We start from the raw sequence: 17,041 nt of genomic DNA, 5'->3' as shown, positions 1-17,041 counted from the left end.
ATATATATATATATATATATATATATATTTTACATACAGCAACTATATACTTTATCTAAACTACAGAACACATCTGTAAAACTCAATGGGCCATATTTGTCAAAATAATCTAGTAGAACTGTTGGCGTAGCTGCTCATGGTAACTAATTCTAGTAGAGTTTTCATGGTTAGCAAAGCAGTACTTGTAGGAGTTTTTCAGTCAATGTTTTGAGGCAGAGCAAAAAGTAGATTCAAAGATAATGGGAAATATAAAAAGAATGACCTCTACTTTCTCTTACTGCAGACTCTAAGGCTATGTGCACACGTTGCGGATTTTGTTGCAGATCCAGTGTTTTTTTCCTGCCTGGAATTGCACCAAATCAGCAAAGGGTAGCTCAAGCAATGTTAATCAATGGAAATCCAGAACTGGTGAGCACATGCTGCAGAAAATTCCGCACTGATTCTCAGAGTTTTATTTTATGCAGCATGTCAATTCTGCTTGCGGATCTGCAGCGTTTCTGTACCCATTGACTTACATTGAGTCAGTCAAATCCGCAGCTATACCGCAAGTGTAAGAAGGTTTGCGGATTAGCTGCGGATCTGCCTGCCAAAAATGCTGCGGAAAGGAAGGAGGAAGTGTGTGTGGGCAGAGAATATGTGTGAGCGGAGAATGTGTGTGAGAATATGTGCATGTCTGTCTGCGGGTGTGCGTAGCCAGGCATTGTGTGATGGGACTACCATTCAGCTATGTCTGCGGCCACATATAACAGTGACAGCATGAGCCGATGGTGGGCCAGTAGTTGTCCCATCACCCGACGACTGTGTTCAATTGTTAAAAAAAACATTCATACTCTCCAAACACCTAATCCTCGACGTCCGTGTCTCCTGCAACAAAAATAAGATAATAAACCAACATATACTTACCTTTCCGCTGTAGTCCATTTAATAACGAGTGTCCCACGACGATCTCACGTTTAGAACAGTCACATTGGAATGTGACTGCTCTACCCGTCCTCCGGTGATACACTGACAGGAAGTGATCCTCCCACAGTGTATCACTGCACCACCGTGAGAGAGGTCGCCGGAGTTCAAGCTGTCACTTGCGGCACCGCTGCATGAGAAAATTCTCACACAGCGGTAGTGCCGTAAGTGAGAGCACAAACTCCTGTGAACTCTCAGTGATGCACTGCATGAGCAATTAGCTCCTGTCAGTGTATCACCAGAGGCCTTGTAGAGCAGTCACAAATACCGATGTGACTGTTCTACACGTGAGATCGTTGTGGGACACTCGGTAAATGGACTAGTTTGGACGGGGAGTATATTTATGTTGGTTTTTTATTTTTGTTGCAGGAGATCGAGGGATTCGGGGATTAGGCGATGCAGTAAGTATGGTAAATTAAGATTTAATAAAGGAGTCTGCTTGATTATTTCAAATAAAGGACTTTATTCTGGCTGCGTCTTTATTTACCATATAACTATAGGATTACTAATGGATAGGTGTCTTATTGACGCTTCTCCATTACTAATCCGTGGGCTTGATGTCACCTGACAACACAAAGGTGACATCAACTCCAGAAATATTACCCCACTTGCCACCACTATACATGGCCCTTTCCCAGGCTATTAATATCAGCCCACAGCTGTATGCCTAGCCTTTCCTGGTTCGATTTTATAGGGGGACCCCATGTCAATTTTTTTTCTGGGGTTCCCCTGTAAACTAGCCAGTGAAGGCTAAGCAAACATCTGTGAGCTGATATTAATAGCCTGGGTACCTTTATGATTGTTGGCTCAACATCTGCCCTAAGCCGTCAGTTTTCCCTCTGTTGGTTAAGATAATTATGCGGAAGCTCACATAATTTTTATATTTTTTAAAAAAAAATAAACATTGCGTTTCATGCAAATTTTGTGTGTCTTATATTTAACTCTTTATGTACCATTTTATTAATGAGGATATCTTGCTAACACACATATGGGTGTATATATATATATATATATATATATATATATATATTTTTTTTTTTATTTTTTTTTTCACTTATATTTCCTTTGTGTGTGGAAATATATTTGAACATGGAATGTGATATTATAGTCTTCCATGGAGAATGTAAAAGAAGAGGTTGGACAAAGAAATGACATTACAATTCTTTTTTCTTTGGTTGTTAAATAATATATTTATTTAGCTTACAAATCCGCAGAGAAAGCCGCACGAAAATCAGCATCCCAATTGCGCGGATTTTCAGCTGCGTTTTCTGCTAAAATAGGAAGAATTTGCGCAGAAGTATACAACAGCAAATCCGCAACGTGCGCAAATACCCTAACTCTTACTAAAAATAAACTAAGAACTGTCTAAAAATGTGCTGTTTCTCCAGTGTGTAAAACCATCTGAGCCATGTTCACGTTTGCAGTCGAATAGTTTTGTGGCCTTGCTCCAATGACAGGGATATTTTGCTCATCAAATTGGAAGACTGTTGAGCATCATTGTTTTCTGCATTTGGCAAAGCACTGTGGATTCAGTTACAAGCAGAAGACATACACAATTGTGAACAGAGCTGAAAAAAATGATCAGCGCAGAATTGTTGCTGTGAGTAACGAGGCAAGTTCTTTTAGTTCTCATACTTTATAAAGACATGGCCATGTTCCCTGTTAAATCTGCTTCAATGTATTCCAAGAGGGTTTGTACATTAGGGTGACTAATTACTTAGTAACTCTCAACAGTGTATGCCATTAAGGTCTGAGCATATCACTTTCAAGAAAAAAGGACAAATAAAAGATGGTGAAACTCTGTAACATAAATCAAGTGCTGTAATAGAAGAAAACAATGGGCCACCTTTAATCAAATTAGTCATACAAAAAACTAGTCTTCATGCACATAGAATCCAGAGTGTAGCTTTCATTTTCTTTATCTGCTATGGAAAATGTAAGCTATACTGTGACTGGCCAATATTGCTGTAAATTCAGTGTCATCCACAAGTCAATGAAATGAAAACCAATATTTCAGTGTACTTTGTATCTGAACACATTTAACATGGTATTTCAGTGTTTTTTCTTTCCATATAAGAAAATTAAGATAAGGCTATAATGGCACTAATATACAAAAATAATCCAATTTTTCTTTTTTTTTTTTTTAATTAAGAGCGACCAGTTTTGCATTAACCTAACAATAAAACAACATTATTTACAATACATGTGAAACATTAAAAGCAAGAGCTAAAACAATAAAAAGATTGATTTGCTTAATCATAAATAAAGAAACTATGCAACATCTTAAAAGGCACAAGTAGTAAAAGAAAAAAAAAATCCCTGTCGTCCCAGCAGCAGGTTTTGCCTCCATCAGTTAAGCAAGCTTTTTTGCAGAATTAATACAATAAAAGTTCAAGTATTATAGGTTTTCAGTCTCCAATCAGCTGTGCATAGGGTAGTTCATATGCTTCCAAGTCAAGGAAAGTAGAAAATCCCTTTACACCACTTGGAAAGTGCAAATATGGGACTGCCTGACCACAGATAATGCCATCCATCTATAGTACCCAATGAAAACAATTCTGAAATCAGCACCAGATTCACAGATAAGGTCAAAACCAAGACTATGGTGTGCCATCATAACTCAGATACTGTTTAACGGACAGCGCTCTAACAACTGGATCTGCTACATTCCTTCCAATTGCTCAGTGTTCCTATGCTTCCAAATACATATTTCCAATCATGCAGTCACTGTTGGCAGGTCATACGTAGAGTATTACCATTTTTTCATTGTAAAAGAAAAAAATACACTCAAGAAATAAATAAAATTATATACTAAAGCAACATAATGTATTAAAAATTATTGCATGTAATGCCTAAATCATGAATTTCTGTCTGCAGGTCTCACTCCATTATATTCACAGGTGCTTGCTTGTGTGTGACATGCTAACAGTTTTAATTGTAATTCATTTTTTTCCTAAAAAACAAAACAGCAAGCAGACACCAAAATAATAACTAACCCTTTGGAGCCACTAACGCTCATCTTACTGAAAGATATTTTTGGTGGACGTCAAGTGAAGTACAATAGAAATCAACAGCGCCAAAACGGCATTAAACTCCCCATGTGGTGATTCAATGCACTACCGTAGATACGACTATATAGCCTGTATTCACATTTTCAGTTTCTCTTTTATAACTTTTTTTTGGCTGCAAACTTTTCAAAAAATGTTATGGTTTCATCAAAACAGTGCTATAAGCCAATGTGACAAGGGCGCTTTAAACCTCCACGTAATATGACTTATATAGCCAAGATGAAATCTAAGGAGTGACTTCTATAGTCACACCAGTAATTCCTGGTAAAAGGCAATTAGTCAGCAGGATTTCACACCACTAACTATTCATATGTGCATGTAGCTGTTTTCAAAAACAAGTCCAGCAATACCTGTACAACAGAGGAAACACGGTACTACTGGAGCTTCCAGGTGCACGGATCGGGTCCTATAAATATCCAATGATAAAGGAATCGGGCACTCAGTAGGATAAAATTATGTTATTTATTCATCTGTTTTATAGTGTATAGGTGTGTGATGTTTCGGGCTTACTAACCTTCAGCAGACATACATGAAAAATAGAAAAGCAACAAGAGGAACAAAGCAAGTAATAGGCCAATGGAGTCAGAAGTCAGGAGAGAACAGTGAATACATAATATATCCTGTAATCCTACTGAGTTCCAGATTCCTTTATCATAGCATACCTTTACCTGGCCAGTCAATTCTTCTGTTACTGAGAAATCAGTATTTGAATTGATATACAAATGGATATGGTAGATCCGAAACTTCTGCCACTCCAGCTCTATTCCCAGACCAGTACTGCCTTCACCTACTTGACCAACATCATCTATGCTGCATGACTTCAGGCAAAGGATTGTTTAGAGGAGAGGAGTCAGCAGCGGGTGGGGAAAAGAGCTGAAGTGATAAAAGCTTCAGATCTACAGCCTCATTTGCATATACATTCAAATGCTGATTTCTCAGTAATGGAGGAATAGACTGGCCATGTTAAAGTGATACTGGACTTGTCATTTCCCTTTATGGGTGCACAGCTGTCCACCAACTTGATATAACGGTGTTAACAAGATTCCTTAATCATCTGTCATAAATGCTTCTGTCAAACTAAAGTTAGCTGCTATTTAAGGAGAATTTGAAATTTTTTTTTGGTTGGGATGGATTTTTATTCTTCTTAGATAATGCATGTGGTATAAAGAACGATGAGCAGATCAACCACTAATTGGGCATTATAACGAGCATCAGTTTTTTTTACCTTTTTTTCTGAAGGTTCTGAGTTTCCTATAACTGAAAATTAGCGCCAATCGATGACGAATATAAAAATTCAATGGAGGTGTACTGTGAAGCTGCATTCAATGAGTAGCAACAGCTGCTAGGTACTGAAGATCAGCTCCTATTCTTTTGAGAATAGCAGAGTACTATTTCCTTGAGAATAATAAGAGTTGATCTGCAGTCCTTGCAGCAACCGCTACATATGGATTAGAGCTGTGCAGTGCATCTCCATTCATTGTCTACATCTGGCAACCACAGCGCTGATAACGGCTCATCCAAGTGCTTGCCAGATATCAGACCCCAACAGATTGGATGTTTATTACCTATCAGATGGATATGTCATCTATATCATATTACTATACAAGTCCTTTAAAGTTGAACTCTTATGAAACAAAAACAATGCATGATGCACAAGGGCACATATAGCACGTCAGATGCTTCCTATAGAAATATCTTAGCATCCAAGTATTTTTGAGTTCTAAAAGTTAAGCAATTTACTTCAATCCATGATGATGCATAATGCTAAATACAATGGCATAGCTCAAATGTGTATGAAGTGCATAGTACTTACCAAAAGTTTGGGGAGAAGTCAATTTCAGGATTTTATATTTGACCTAGCAATGGCCATAATCAACTCATTATCGTACCATATGTAGATTTAAGGACCAACAACTCAGTTTTTTTTTTAAAGCAACAGTAATAGAATAATAAATACATATTGTGATTACCTACAGCATTTTGGCCTTAATATACAATTCATTGTCTTAACATATTCACAAGATTGAAATGCAATATGCCAAACATATTTTAACAGTCTTTCCCAATAAACAAATTATGTGAAATCCATACAACTAAAAAAACATGCTTCTACCTGAGAGATTAGCTTGAAAACATAAGCATTTGTACTTTACACAATACTTGGATTCAGATGGTGACAGACAGATGAGTTCGTGAATGTAATGGTATCTGATGATGGCTGGAGTTAGTCTTATGGTTTTCACAGAGTTGTCATGAGTTTGTCTTGATAATGAATGCTTTGAATGCCTCCCAAATTCCTTTGGTTTTGATCTTGGATGTATCGTGTGTTTCTGCCATCCCCACTGGAGACTGGTTTCCAAAATGCCCTGTCATCATGAGAAGATGGCCTGTGCCATTTGCACAGTCATTGGTTAGTTACAAAATGGAACTAGTCTAAATACACTATCAGTTAAGAATAAGCATCAAAACACTTGAACATTAAAAGAAAAATGCATAAAAATTATTTTCACTAAAATCTTTATACAAGTACGGTAGTTGTCTACAATGTTTAGAACATTATGACAAAGAACATGGCTTCCCTTTGTTATACAGCAGGTAGGGATGAGTGAATAGCTTCGGATAACTCCTTATCCAAATAACTGTAGCGCTTACTGAATAGCTGCATCGGGAACCCGGAGAGCTGGAGCGCTCCCGATAATCAGCTGTTCAGCTCCACAGCTGCATGTGTCGCGGATGTTTCACTGTCACAATACATGTATGGAGAGCTCAACAAACAGACTCTCCATGCATGTGTTGTGACTGTCACACAGCCACGACACATGTACATGTTCGGAGCTGAACAGCTGATCATCGGGAGAGCTCCAGGAATCTGGCTTCCCGATGCAGCTATTCGGTAAGCGCCATAGCAATATGGATATTCGATCAACACTAACGGCAGGCACTAGCCTCAATTTGATACTGTTAATCGGCAATAAATAGGCAAATTACATTTAGCAGATGGATCAAGTGTGCCATTCCAAGAGGAACAGTGATAAACCCAAGGCATCAAGAACACTGCAGAAGCTGTGGAAGGTAGTGAGGAAGAGGAGAGGCAGGGCGTAACCAGAATGCAACACCTTGCAAGCGAACTGGATGAATGTACCGATTTACAATATAGACCTCACTGACACGTCAATGATTCATGTTCTTATTATATTATAGTTTATGGACGATGTTTACAGGTTGTTTTATTTGCAGTTCAGTTGTCTGCGACGATTAAAACCTGGGAAATTTCAGTTTTTCTATGCAATTTGCAAACAAACAACCATTTATTCATGTTAATTTCTGCAAATTTATTAAATTATTTTGTATACAAGAAAAACAGATGTCTTATGGACGATAAAAACAGACAAATAGGCAAAAAAAAAAGTTGATGAGAGTTGGATACGGGACACTGAATTAGAAATGGGACTTTTTCTAGCACGAAAAAAGTAAGTCTGAATGAGGTCTTCACAGGACTATGTATGTCACCATTAGAGTTGAGCGAATGTTTGGGTTCCCTCTTATTCGGCAAGCTATAGCGCTTACTGAATAAGCTGCAGCGGGAACCCAGCTTCCTGGATCGCGACTGTTTGCTGGGCTCTCCATGCATGGGCTGTGACTGTGACACAGCCACGACACATGCAGCGCCAATCAGCCGGCCCGCTCAATGGATCCGGGTTCCCTCTGCAGCTTATTCAGTAAGCGCTATAGTTTACCGAATAAAAGGGAACCCGAACAAATTCGCTCAACTCTAGGCACCATGCTTTGAACAAATTGTAACTTTTTGACAGAGTAAGGGCTCATGCAGACCTGCGTATTCTGAGTCCGAGTGCGATATAACAAAATATCGGATAGCACTCGACCAATAATATTAACATGTGCTATAGACTATGTCTGAGGAAAACTCGTAGCATGCCCTACTTTTATCCAATATTCGCATCGCTCTTGTTCATGCAAGTCAATGGGTCTGTGGAGACATCGACTGCACTCGGATGACATCTGAGTAAATTATTACCATAGTCCTTAGTTAATAACGGCCAAGGTCACTTCAGTGATATGTTATAAACATGATCTATTATGGTAAAGTGGTGCCATAAAAGATAGGAAGTGAGGAGAACAAAAAGTGTGATTTAAAAATACAATTTTTATTAATGAACAGTTTAAAATAATTAGTATAAAAAGACAGTGCAAAAGGGACGTCCAATATACAGGGGAGGAAGACCAGTAAATACATATATGATTAGTAGTGTTGAGCTTTCCGATACCGCAAGTATCGGGTATCGGCCGATATTTGCCGTATCGGAATTCCGATACCGAGTACCGATACTTTTTTCGTATCGGATACCGGAATCGGAAGTCCAAAATGCAATCAGCCACTTTTGTGGCTCTGATTGGTTGCCGAAATGACGTCATCATGATGCGCTGTCTGTGCGCATCATGATGCGCCGTCAGTTCGGGCCTTCGGGGGGGCTGTGCCGACTGTCCGGGGGTCTGTACCGGCCTGCCGGTGGTCTGTGCAGGCTCCGGTGGTCTGTGCCGGCCTGCCGGTGGTCTGTGCAGGCTCCGGTGGGCTGTGCCGGCCTGCCGGGGGGCTGTGCCGGCCTGCTGGTGGTCTGTGCAGGCTCCGGTGGTCTGTGCCGGCCTGCCGTGCCGGCCTGCCGGTGGTCTGTGCAGGCTCCGGGGGTCTGTGCAGGCATCGTCCGATGGGACTACAAGTCCCATCGGGCGATGCCTGCTACCATGACAGTGATTGACACATTAGCCAATGATGGGACAGTAGTAGTCCCATCATCCGGCTAATGTGTTGAATGTAAAAAAAAAAAAAAAAAATTACATGCTACATACATGCTACATACTACATACATGCTACATATATACTACATACATAATACATATATACTACATGCATGCAACATGCATACTACATATATACTATATATACTACATGCTACATACATGCAACATACACACTACATGCTACATACATGCAACATACATACTACATACATACACTACATGCATGCAACATACATACTACATATATACCACATGCATGCAACATGCATACTACATATATACTATATATACATACATGCTACATACATACTACATATATACTACATGCTACATACATGCAACATACACACTACATGCTACATACATGCAACATACATACTAAATATATACCACATGCATGCAACATGCATGCTACATATATACTGCATATATACTACATGCATACTACATATATACCACATACATGCTACATACATACAACATGCATACTACATATATACTACATGTAACATACATACTACATATATACTACATGCATACTACATACATGCTACATACTACATACATGCTACATATATACTACATACATAATACATATATACTACATGCATGCAACATACAACATATATACTACATGCATGCAACATGCATACTACATATATACTATATATACTACATGTAACATACATACTACATGCTACATACATGCAACATACACACTACATGCTACATACATGCAACATACTACATGCATACTACATACATACACTACATGCATGCAACATACATACTACATACATACACTACATGCATGCAACATACATATATACTACATACAATACATACATATAGACAAACAGTACATATAACAGAGTACATACTCACCGTCACTTGTCACTTTGATCCCCGAAGCCATTGTCGCCTGAGGAATAAATATCAAAATAAAAAAACACCAATATACTTACCCCGATCCGCAGAAGTCCACGAGGGTCCCACGTCCATCTTGCGTGGAGAACAGCAGCATCAGCTGATGCTACCGTTCTCTACCGGCTCCAGGAATACAATGACGGAAGGTAGGTATCCTTCCGCACTGTATTCCTCCACCACTGTAAAAAAAAAGTCCCTAGTCTCACTTTATGCCATTGCTGCGTGGGAATTTCCCACGCAGCAATGGCAAAGTGAGACTAGGGACTTTTTTTTTTTAAAGTGGTGGAGGAATACAGTGCGGTAGGATACCTACCTTCCGTCATTGTATTCCTGGAGCTGGTAGAGAACGGTAGCATCAGCTGATGCTGCTGTTCTCCACGCAAGATGGACGTGGGACTCTCGTGGACTTCTGCGGATCGGGGTAAGTATATTGGTGTTTTTTTATTTTGATATTTATTCCTCAGGCGACAATGGCTTCGGGGATCAAAGTGACAAGTGACGGTGAGTATGTACTCTATGTTATATGTACTGTATGTCTATATGTATTTATTGTATGTAGTATATATGTATGTTGCATGCATGTAGTGTATGTATGTAGTATGTATGTAGCATGTATGTAGTATGCATGTTGCATGTAGTGTGTATGTTGCATGTATGTAGCATGTAGTATATATGTAGTATGTATGTTACATGTAGTATATATAGTATATATGTAGTATGCATGTTGCATGCATGTAGTATATATGTTGTATGTATGTTGCATGCATGTAGTATATATGTATTATGTATGTAGTATGTAGCATGTATGTAGTATGTAGCATGTATGTAGCATGTAGTATATATGTAGTATGTATGTTACATGTAGTATATATGTAGTATGCATGTTGCATGCATGTAGTATATATGTTGTATGCATGTAGTATATATGTATTATGTATGTAGTATATATGTAGCATGTAGCATGTATGTAGTATGCATGTATGTAGTATATATGTAGTATGTATGTTACATGTAGTATATATGTAGTATGCATGTTGTATGTATGTAGCATGTATGTGGTATATATGTAGTATGCATGTGGTATATATGCATGTTGCATGCATGTGGTATATATGTAGTATGTATGTTGCATGCATGTAGTGTATGTATGTAGTATGTATGTAGCATGTATGTTGCATGTATGTAGCATGTAGTGTGTATGTTGCATGTATGTAGCATGTATGTAGCATGTAGTATATATGTAGTATGTATGTTACATGTAGTATATATAGTATATATGTAGTATGCATGTTGCATGCATGTAGTATATATGTTGTATGTATGTTGCATGCATGTAGTATATATGTATGTAGTATGTAGCATGTATGTAGTATGTTGCATGTATGTAGCATGTAGTATATATGTAGTATGTATGTTACATGTAGTATATATAGTATATATGTAGTATGCATGTTGCATGCATGTAGTATATATGTTGTATGTATGTTGCATGCATGTAGTATATATGTATTATGTATGTAGCATGTATGTAGTATGTAGCATGTATGTAGTATGTAGCATGTATGTAGTATGTAGCATGTATGTAGTATGTAGCATGTATGTAGTATGTAGCATGTATGTAGTATGTAGCATGTATGTAGTATGTAGCATGTATGTAGTATGTAGCATGTATGTAGTATGTAGCATGTATGTAGTATGTAGCATGTATGTTGCATGTAGTATATATGTAGTATGTATGTTACATGTAGTATATATGTAGTATGCATGTTGTATGTATGTAGCATGTAATTTTTTTTTTTTTTTTTACATTCAACACATTAGCCGGATGATGGGACTACTACTGTCCCATCATTGGCTAATGTGTCAATCACTGTCATGGTAGCAGGCATCGCCCGATGGGACTTGTAGTCCCATCGGACGATGCCTGCACAGACCACCGGCAGGCCGGCACAGACCACCGGAGCCTGCACAGACCACCGGCAGGCCGGCACAGCCCCCTGGCAGGCCGGCACAGACCACCGGAGCCTGCACAGCCCCCCGGCAGGCCGGCACAGACCACCGGAGCCTGCACAGACCACCGGCAGGCCGGCACAGCTCCCCGGCAGGCCGGCACAGACCATCGGAGCCTGCACAGACCCCCCGGCAGGCCGGCACAGCCCCCCGAAAGGCCCGTACAGACCCCAGAGAGGCTGTACAAGGCAAAAATAGGGTTTTTCTTATTCCGATACCGGAAGTCCCATAGACTTGAATGGGACTTCCGGTATCGGAATCGGCGATACCCGATATTTTTTTTAGATCGGCCGATCCATTCCGATCCGATACTTTTATGTATCGGACGGTATCGCTCAACACTAATGATTAGATAAATAAAAGCTCTGTGCAGTGTTTTCCAGTACCTGGCTTCTGCTCTCAGCCACATAAAGGTAAATAAACTCCTTTACATTCTAATATATCTCCTAAGAGATTATTTTATCATTTTACTTCCTTGGATTGTGCCCCTTCCTTTTCCCCTTTTTCTCTTAAGGCTGCATTTATATGATGGTTCAAAAGTGCCTTTTCAGGTTCAGTATAATAAGCAATATAACTTGCTATTACTGTGGCCACATCTATTCAGCCTATTCTTTAGGGGTCTAAGCATATTTCTGAGACATTAATATCCTGCTCCATTGGAGAAGTAGCTCTTCTGTGCATTTAACCTATTTATCTAATTGTATTTATTTAACTTCATTCACTTATTTATCTAATCATTTATGTATTTGCTGGTCACCCTCCCCTGTATATTGGAGGACTCTTTTGCCCTGTCTTTTTATACAAATTACCTTGCGCAACATAATTCAGGGAAGTTCATGTCCCCTGATAAAATTTTATTGTATCTTATAGATTTTGATATGCTGAACATGAATATGTCCTCTAAAAGTCTGTATCATGTAAGGTTTTTAAGAAACAACAGTTTATAGTCTGTTACATTATGACGTCCAAGACACTACATACATGTGCATCAATGTCAGTAACAAAAGCAATTGTTCAAAAGTGTTTTGCAGACGTCTTTCATTTATAATCCGTGTCAGATGCTTCTCGAATAAGATTCCAGCAATAGTCAGCCATCATTGATGTACTCCACTTTCCTTGGTACCTTTTCTCCATCAGTGCAATGTCTTGGTGAAATCTTTCCCCGTGTTCATCACTAACGACACCAAGATTGGCTAGAAACAAAGTCCAAGTGAGAATGTAGAAAATGCATATGATATGCTGTGAGCATGTTGTCCACTAGTTGTTCAAAGTTCGGTGCCCTGCTGTTGCTAAGGAACTTGAAGGTCACATCTTTAAATGCTCTCCATGCCACTTGTTCAGCACCTTGCAAAAGACCATCAAAGCTACTGTCATTCATTATATCTCTGATCTGTGGGCCAATAAAAATACCTTATTTAATCTCTGCATCACTTATTCTTGGAAATTTCTATCGCAAGTAAGAAAAGGCTTCCGATTCTTTGTTCACTGCTTTGACAAAATTCTTCATAAGCCCAAGTTTAATATGCAAAGGAGGGAGAAATATCTTTGCTGGATCAACGAGAGGATTATGTTTAACATTCTTCTGTCCAGCAACCAGGTATTCGAGGAGTGGCCAGTCCTTTCTGAAATAGTGCATTTCTTGTGCACGACTGTCCCACTCACAAATAAAAACAACAATACTTGGTATATCCAAGCTGCAGTCCAAGAAGAAGTGCAACAACTTTTAGATCACCACATATGTTCCAGTTATAATTTCTATAATTAATGTGGGTCAACGGTAACTCCATATTCTCATACATTTCTTCCATGTGTACGGCATGTCCAATAGGTATAGAAGGATAGATATTTCCGTTGTGTAGTAAAATAGCCTTCAGACTTAAAACTGACTAGTCAGTGAACGCATCCAAGAGCACCAAACAACCCCAAGACGTCGCTGCAAAAAGTTAAACTGTCAACATGGTTGAAAAATTGATTAAGGTCTTCTTGGTGACTGCAAAAAACAAACTCTTGTTCCTGATAATAAGAGATTCCGTTCTTGTAGCCTTGATCCCAATAATTCTGCCTGCCTTTTTGACAATTTCAAATCTCTGATCAAGTCACTCAGATCAGCTTGACTGAACAGATGTGGATCAGATGTAGAAGGCTCAAAGTCTGAGTCTACAGCAGTTTCATTTCCCACTGACATTGTTAGTTCATCTTCACCATCCTCCATTGTCCATTCTTTGGGCGGCTTTGGAACACGAAGACTTTCATCGTGTGGCACTGGTCTTATGGCTGAAGGAAAATTAGGATATTCTATTGATTTGTTTTTTGCTGAATATCCTGTTACATTTCTAAGGCAGAAGCAGCAATCTGATACATGATCTCTCTGCTCTCCCCATATCATTGGGACAGGGAACGGCATTGAAGGTCGTGATCCATTCAGCCATGCTCTAAGTATGTCAGTATTGTCTTTTGATTTCTCCCCTGCCCAGGATATGTGGTATGCTCCGTACACGGTCAGCCAAATGATTCACTGCGCCTGCGTGTAATTCGCATAAGTGCTTGCATATGTGTAGATCAGCGATTTATGTTATTTCAGTGGAATATTCAGAATATACGGTTTCAGAAAAAGTTCATATATGAGTTTTTAGAATTATAACAGATTAAAATATTTCATATCATTTCTCAAAAACCTTACGTGATAGGAAAAATCTGAAGTAATTTCTGAAATCAGCATGAAAAAATCTATCAGGAATACTCAAAATTGTACGAGGGACAAAACCTTGGTAAGGCTAGGTTCACATTAGCGTTTGATTCGGCAGCGTATCATCCGCATGCAAAAATGCATGCAAAACGCATGTTCACACAGCGTTTTTTATGCGGATCATCTTATGCATGACAGGAAAAAAATGCTGCGTGTGCATGCGTTTGTATGCGTTTTGCATGCATTTGCGTTGTTTATGTGCATGCGTTTGATATGACAGACAAAATGGGCGTTTCACGGAATTTCTACATGTATTTTGAATAACGCATGCGTTCCTATAGACAGTAATACATTTTTTGACGCACTCATCCGCATGCCTGCGCATATTTGATGCCTCAAAAAATGCAACATGTTGTGTTTGCCAGACACCGCCGCAGACCGTGAAACGACGCATGCGTACGCATCCGCAAGCCAACGCATGTCCCTGCGTACACCATGCTAAATATATGTAAGCATGACGCATGCGAATCTATGCGGATTAAACGCTGCACGCACAGACGCAAATGTGAAACCAGACTAGCACAGTGTTTAATTAATAAAAAAATGTCATTTTTAATCACACTTTTTGTTCTCCTCAATTCCTGTCTTTTATGGCACCACTTTACCATAATAGATCATGTTTATGACATTTGAGTACAGTCAGATTTCTATGGACTGACAGAATGTAGAAGATGATGAAATTCTATTCTCCATCTTCTCTTCCGAGAGATCAGCTCACACCAAACTCACATTCTGATCAAAGTGTGATTAGCATAGTTGGTCAGATTCTCTCGAAAACATATATATTCTCGTCTGCACCTTTCTTTAAAGGAGTATTCCCATCTCCAAGATCCTATCCCAATATGTAGTAGGTGTAGGATATTAGCAAATACCTTCAATAACAAATGTAGTATAGTTTTTCTGATTTTCCATGTTTCTTTTCTCATGTGCAGGCATTGTAGGCCTTCGGTATCCATGGTTATGGCCCAGTAGCGTAGCTACCGGGGGGCAGAGGGTGCGGTCGCCATGGGACCCGCCCTCTGAGGGGTCCCACCCGAAGATACGCTAATGTAACTATCAGTGTGCACAGGCACCAATACAATTACATTCTGCGCCAGTGCAGGGAGAATCAATCTCCCTACACTGCCGCCTGGCCGTTAAGGGGTCCCTGAGCAGGAAGGGGGGCCCAGTGCCAACAGTGCATGCCAATTTAGTTGACCGCATTGATGAGAGAAGGAGCGTTACGCTCCCTCTCCCATCATCCCCCTCTTGGCGTCTGACATCGGGACATTATTAAATGTTAAGTGGGCACTTATTGTTATAGGGAAACTCCGGTTACTGAGATTGTCAAAGGGACACACAGGGCATTATTACTTTCTAGGGTACAAAATGTGGACACAGTTTTCTAGGGTACTGGCACCCGGCATTACAATATTCTAGAGGGTTGCTTTAGAATTTAGAGAGAACAGAGAACCACACAGCAGGTGCAGTAATAGGGATACATATGGCAGCAGCGGCTCAGCATTGGGGCATCGGGTGCAGTAATATTTTATTTATTTTACTCATTTATATAATGCCATTAATTCCACAGCGATCTACAGACATTATTAATAGGTACACATACAGCAGCAGCGGCTCAGTATTGGGGTATCAGCAGGGTGAGGAGCTTGTGCAGGTTGGAACAGGATGAGGACAGTGCTGAAAATGTGAGAAGTGAAATGTGTTTGTTGTAATCTCTGCAGCCAAGTCCTGGCTGGAAGAAATTGTCATGTCGGTCTGGGCCACATGGAAAAGACATGAAAAGTGAACAATTCCATCAGAAAGAAAGTCAGTGATAAGTCACCATCTATAACTGTGCTGTGATCTCTTATATGTTCTGTAAGACTGATATCTACCACTGACCATATGGCGGTAATATCAATATTGGTCTTTATATAGAGTATTTTCAGCAACAGTGAGGTCATCTGTTGAGGTTCTCTTCCACTATTAGGGTGTGTCACCCAGTTGTAATCAAGGTTACCTGGTTAGGGGCCCACTCAGAAGTCTCCCCCCGAACCAAAACCCTTGGATACACCTCTGTTACGGCCACGAGCAACTAGCTGTCACTATATCCGTGGTCGTAACCATGGATAACTAAGGTCCTGCAATGCCAGCACATGAGGAGAGAAACATAGCGAATCAGAAAAACTATGCTACATTTGTAATTGAAGGTATTTGCTAATATTACTATTATATCTACAACATATTGGGATAGCTAAATACACACCAAATCTAAAAGCGTCATTATAATTAGAGATGAGCGGATCGATTTGCAATACTTTGCTTCATGGTTCAGATCAGTGGCACCTGGCAGCTAGATGGTTGGCCCGTGAATCTCTAATTTTCTGGGGACCCCAGTGCGAATTTGATTTGTAGAGGCTGGCGAGACGTCATCTTTGCAATGTGACACACAGAGGACGTCACACCAGCCCTGGCTAATAAAAGGCTGTGCTGTGAAAGACAGAAGGTAAGAGATTGTAAGAGATTTGCAGAT

General features: G+C 39.6%; 1 protein-coding gene across 9 annotated transcripts in view; it reads right to left on the bottom strand.

Annotated features, from left to right (window-relative positions):
- Positions 1-17,041, bottom strand: part of EPB41L4B (erythrocyte membrane protein band 4.1 like 4B) — a 1,031,490-nt gene that overhangs the window by 617,346 nt on the left and 397,103 nt on the right. For 3 of the 9 annotated variants that reach the window (XM_073587752.1, XM_073587748.1, XM_073587751.1), the window contains one exon: positions 2,103-6,415. The exons of the other annotated variants lie outside the window; for them this stretch is intronic. In XM_073587752.1, coding sequence (XP_073443853.1) covers positions 6,279-6,415 — 137 coding nt within the window. In that variant the 3' untranslated portion in view covers positions 2,103-6,278. Of the gene's footprint in view, positions 1-2,102; positions 6,416-17,041 lie in introns of those variants that run through there. 9 annotated transcript variants of the gene reach the window in all.

The sequence above is a fragment of the Dendrobates tinctorius genome, unplaced genomic scaffold (assembly GCF_039654945.1).
Source record: "Dendrobates tinctorius isolate UK_male_01 unplaced genomic scaffold, ASM3965494v1 ptg000102l, whole genome shotgun sequence".
Taxonomy (NCBI): domain Eukaryota; kingdom Metazoa; phylum Chordata; class Amphibia; order Anura; family Dendrobatidae; genus Dendrobates; species Dendrobates tinctorius.
The sequence above is the reverse complement of the archived record's forward strand: the minus strand, read 5'-3'. Positions and strand labels throughout refer to the sequence as shown.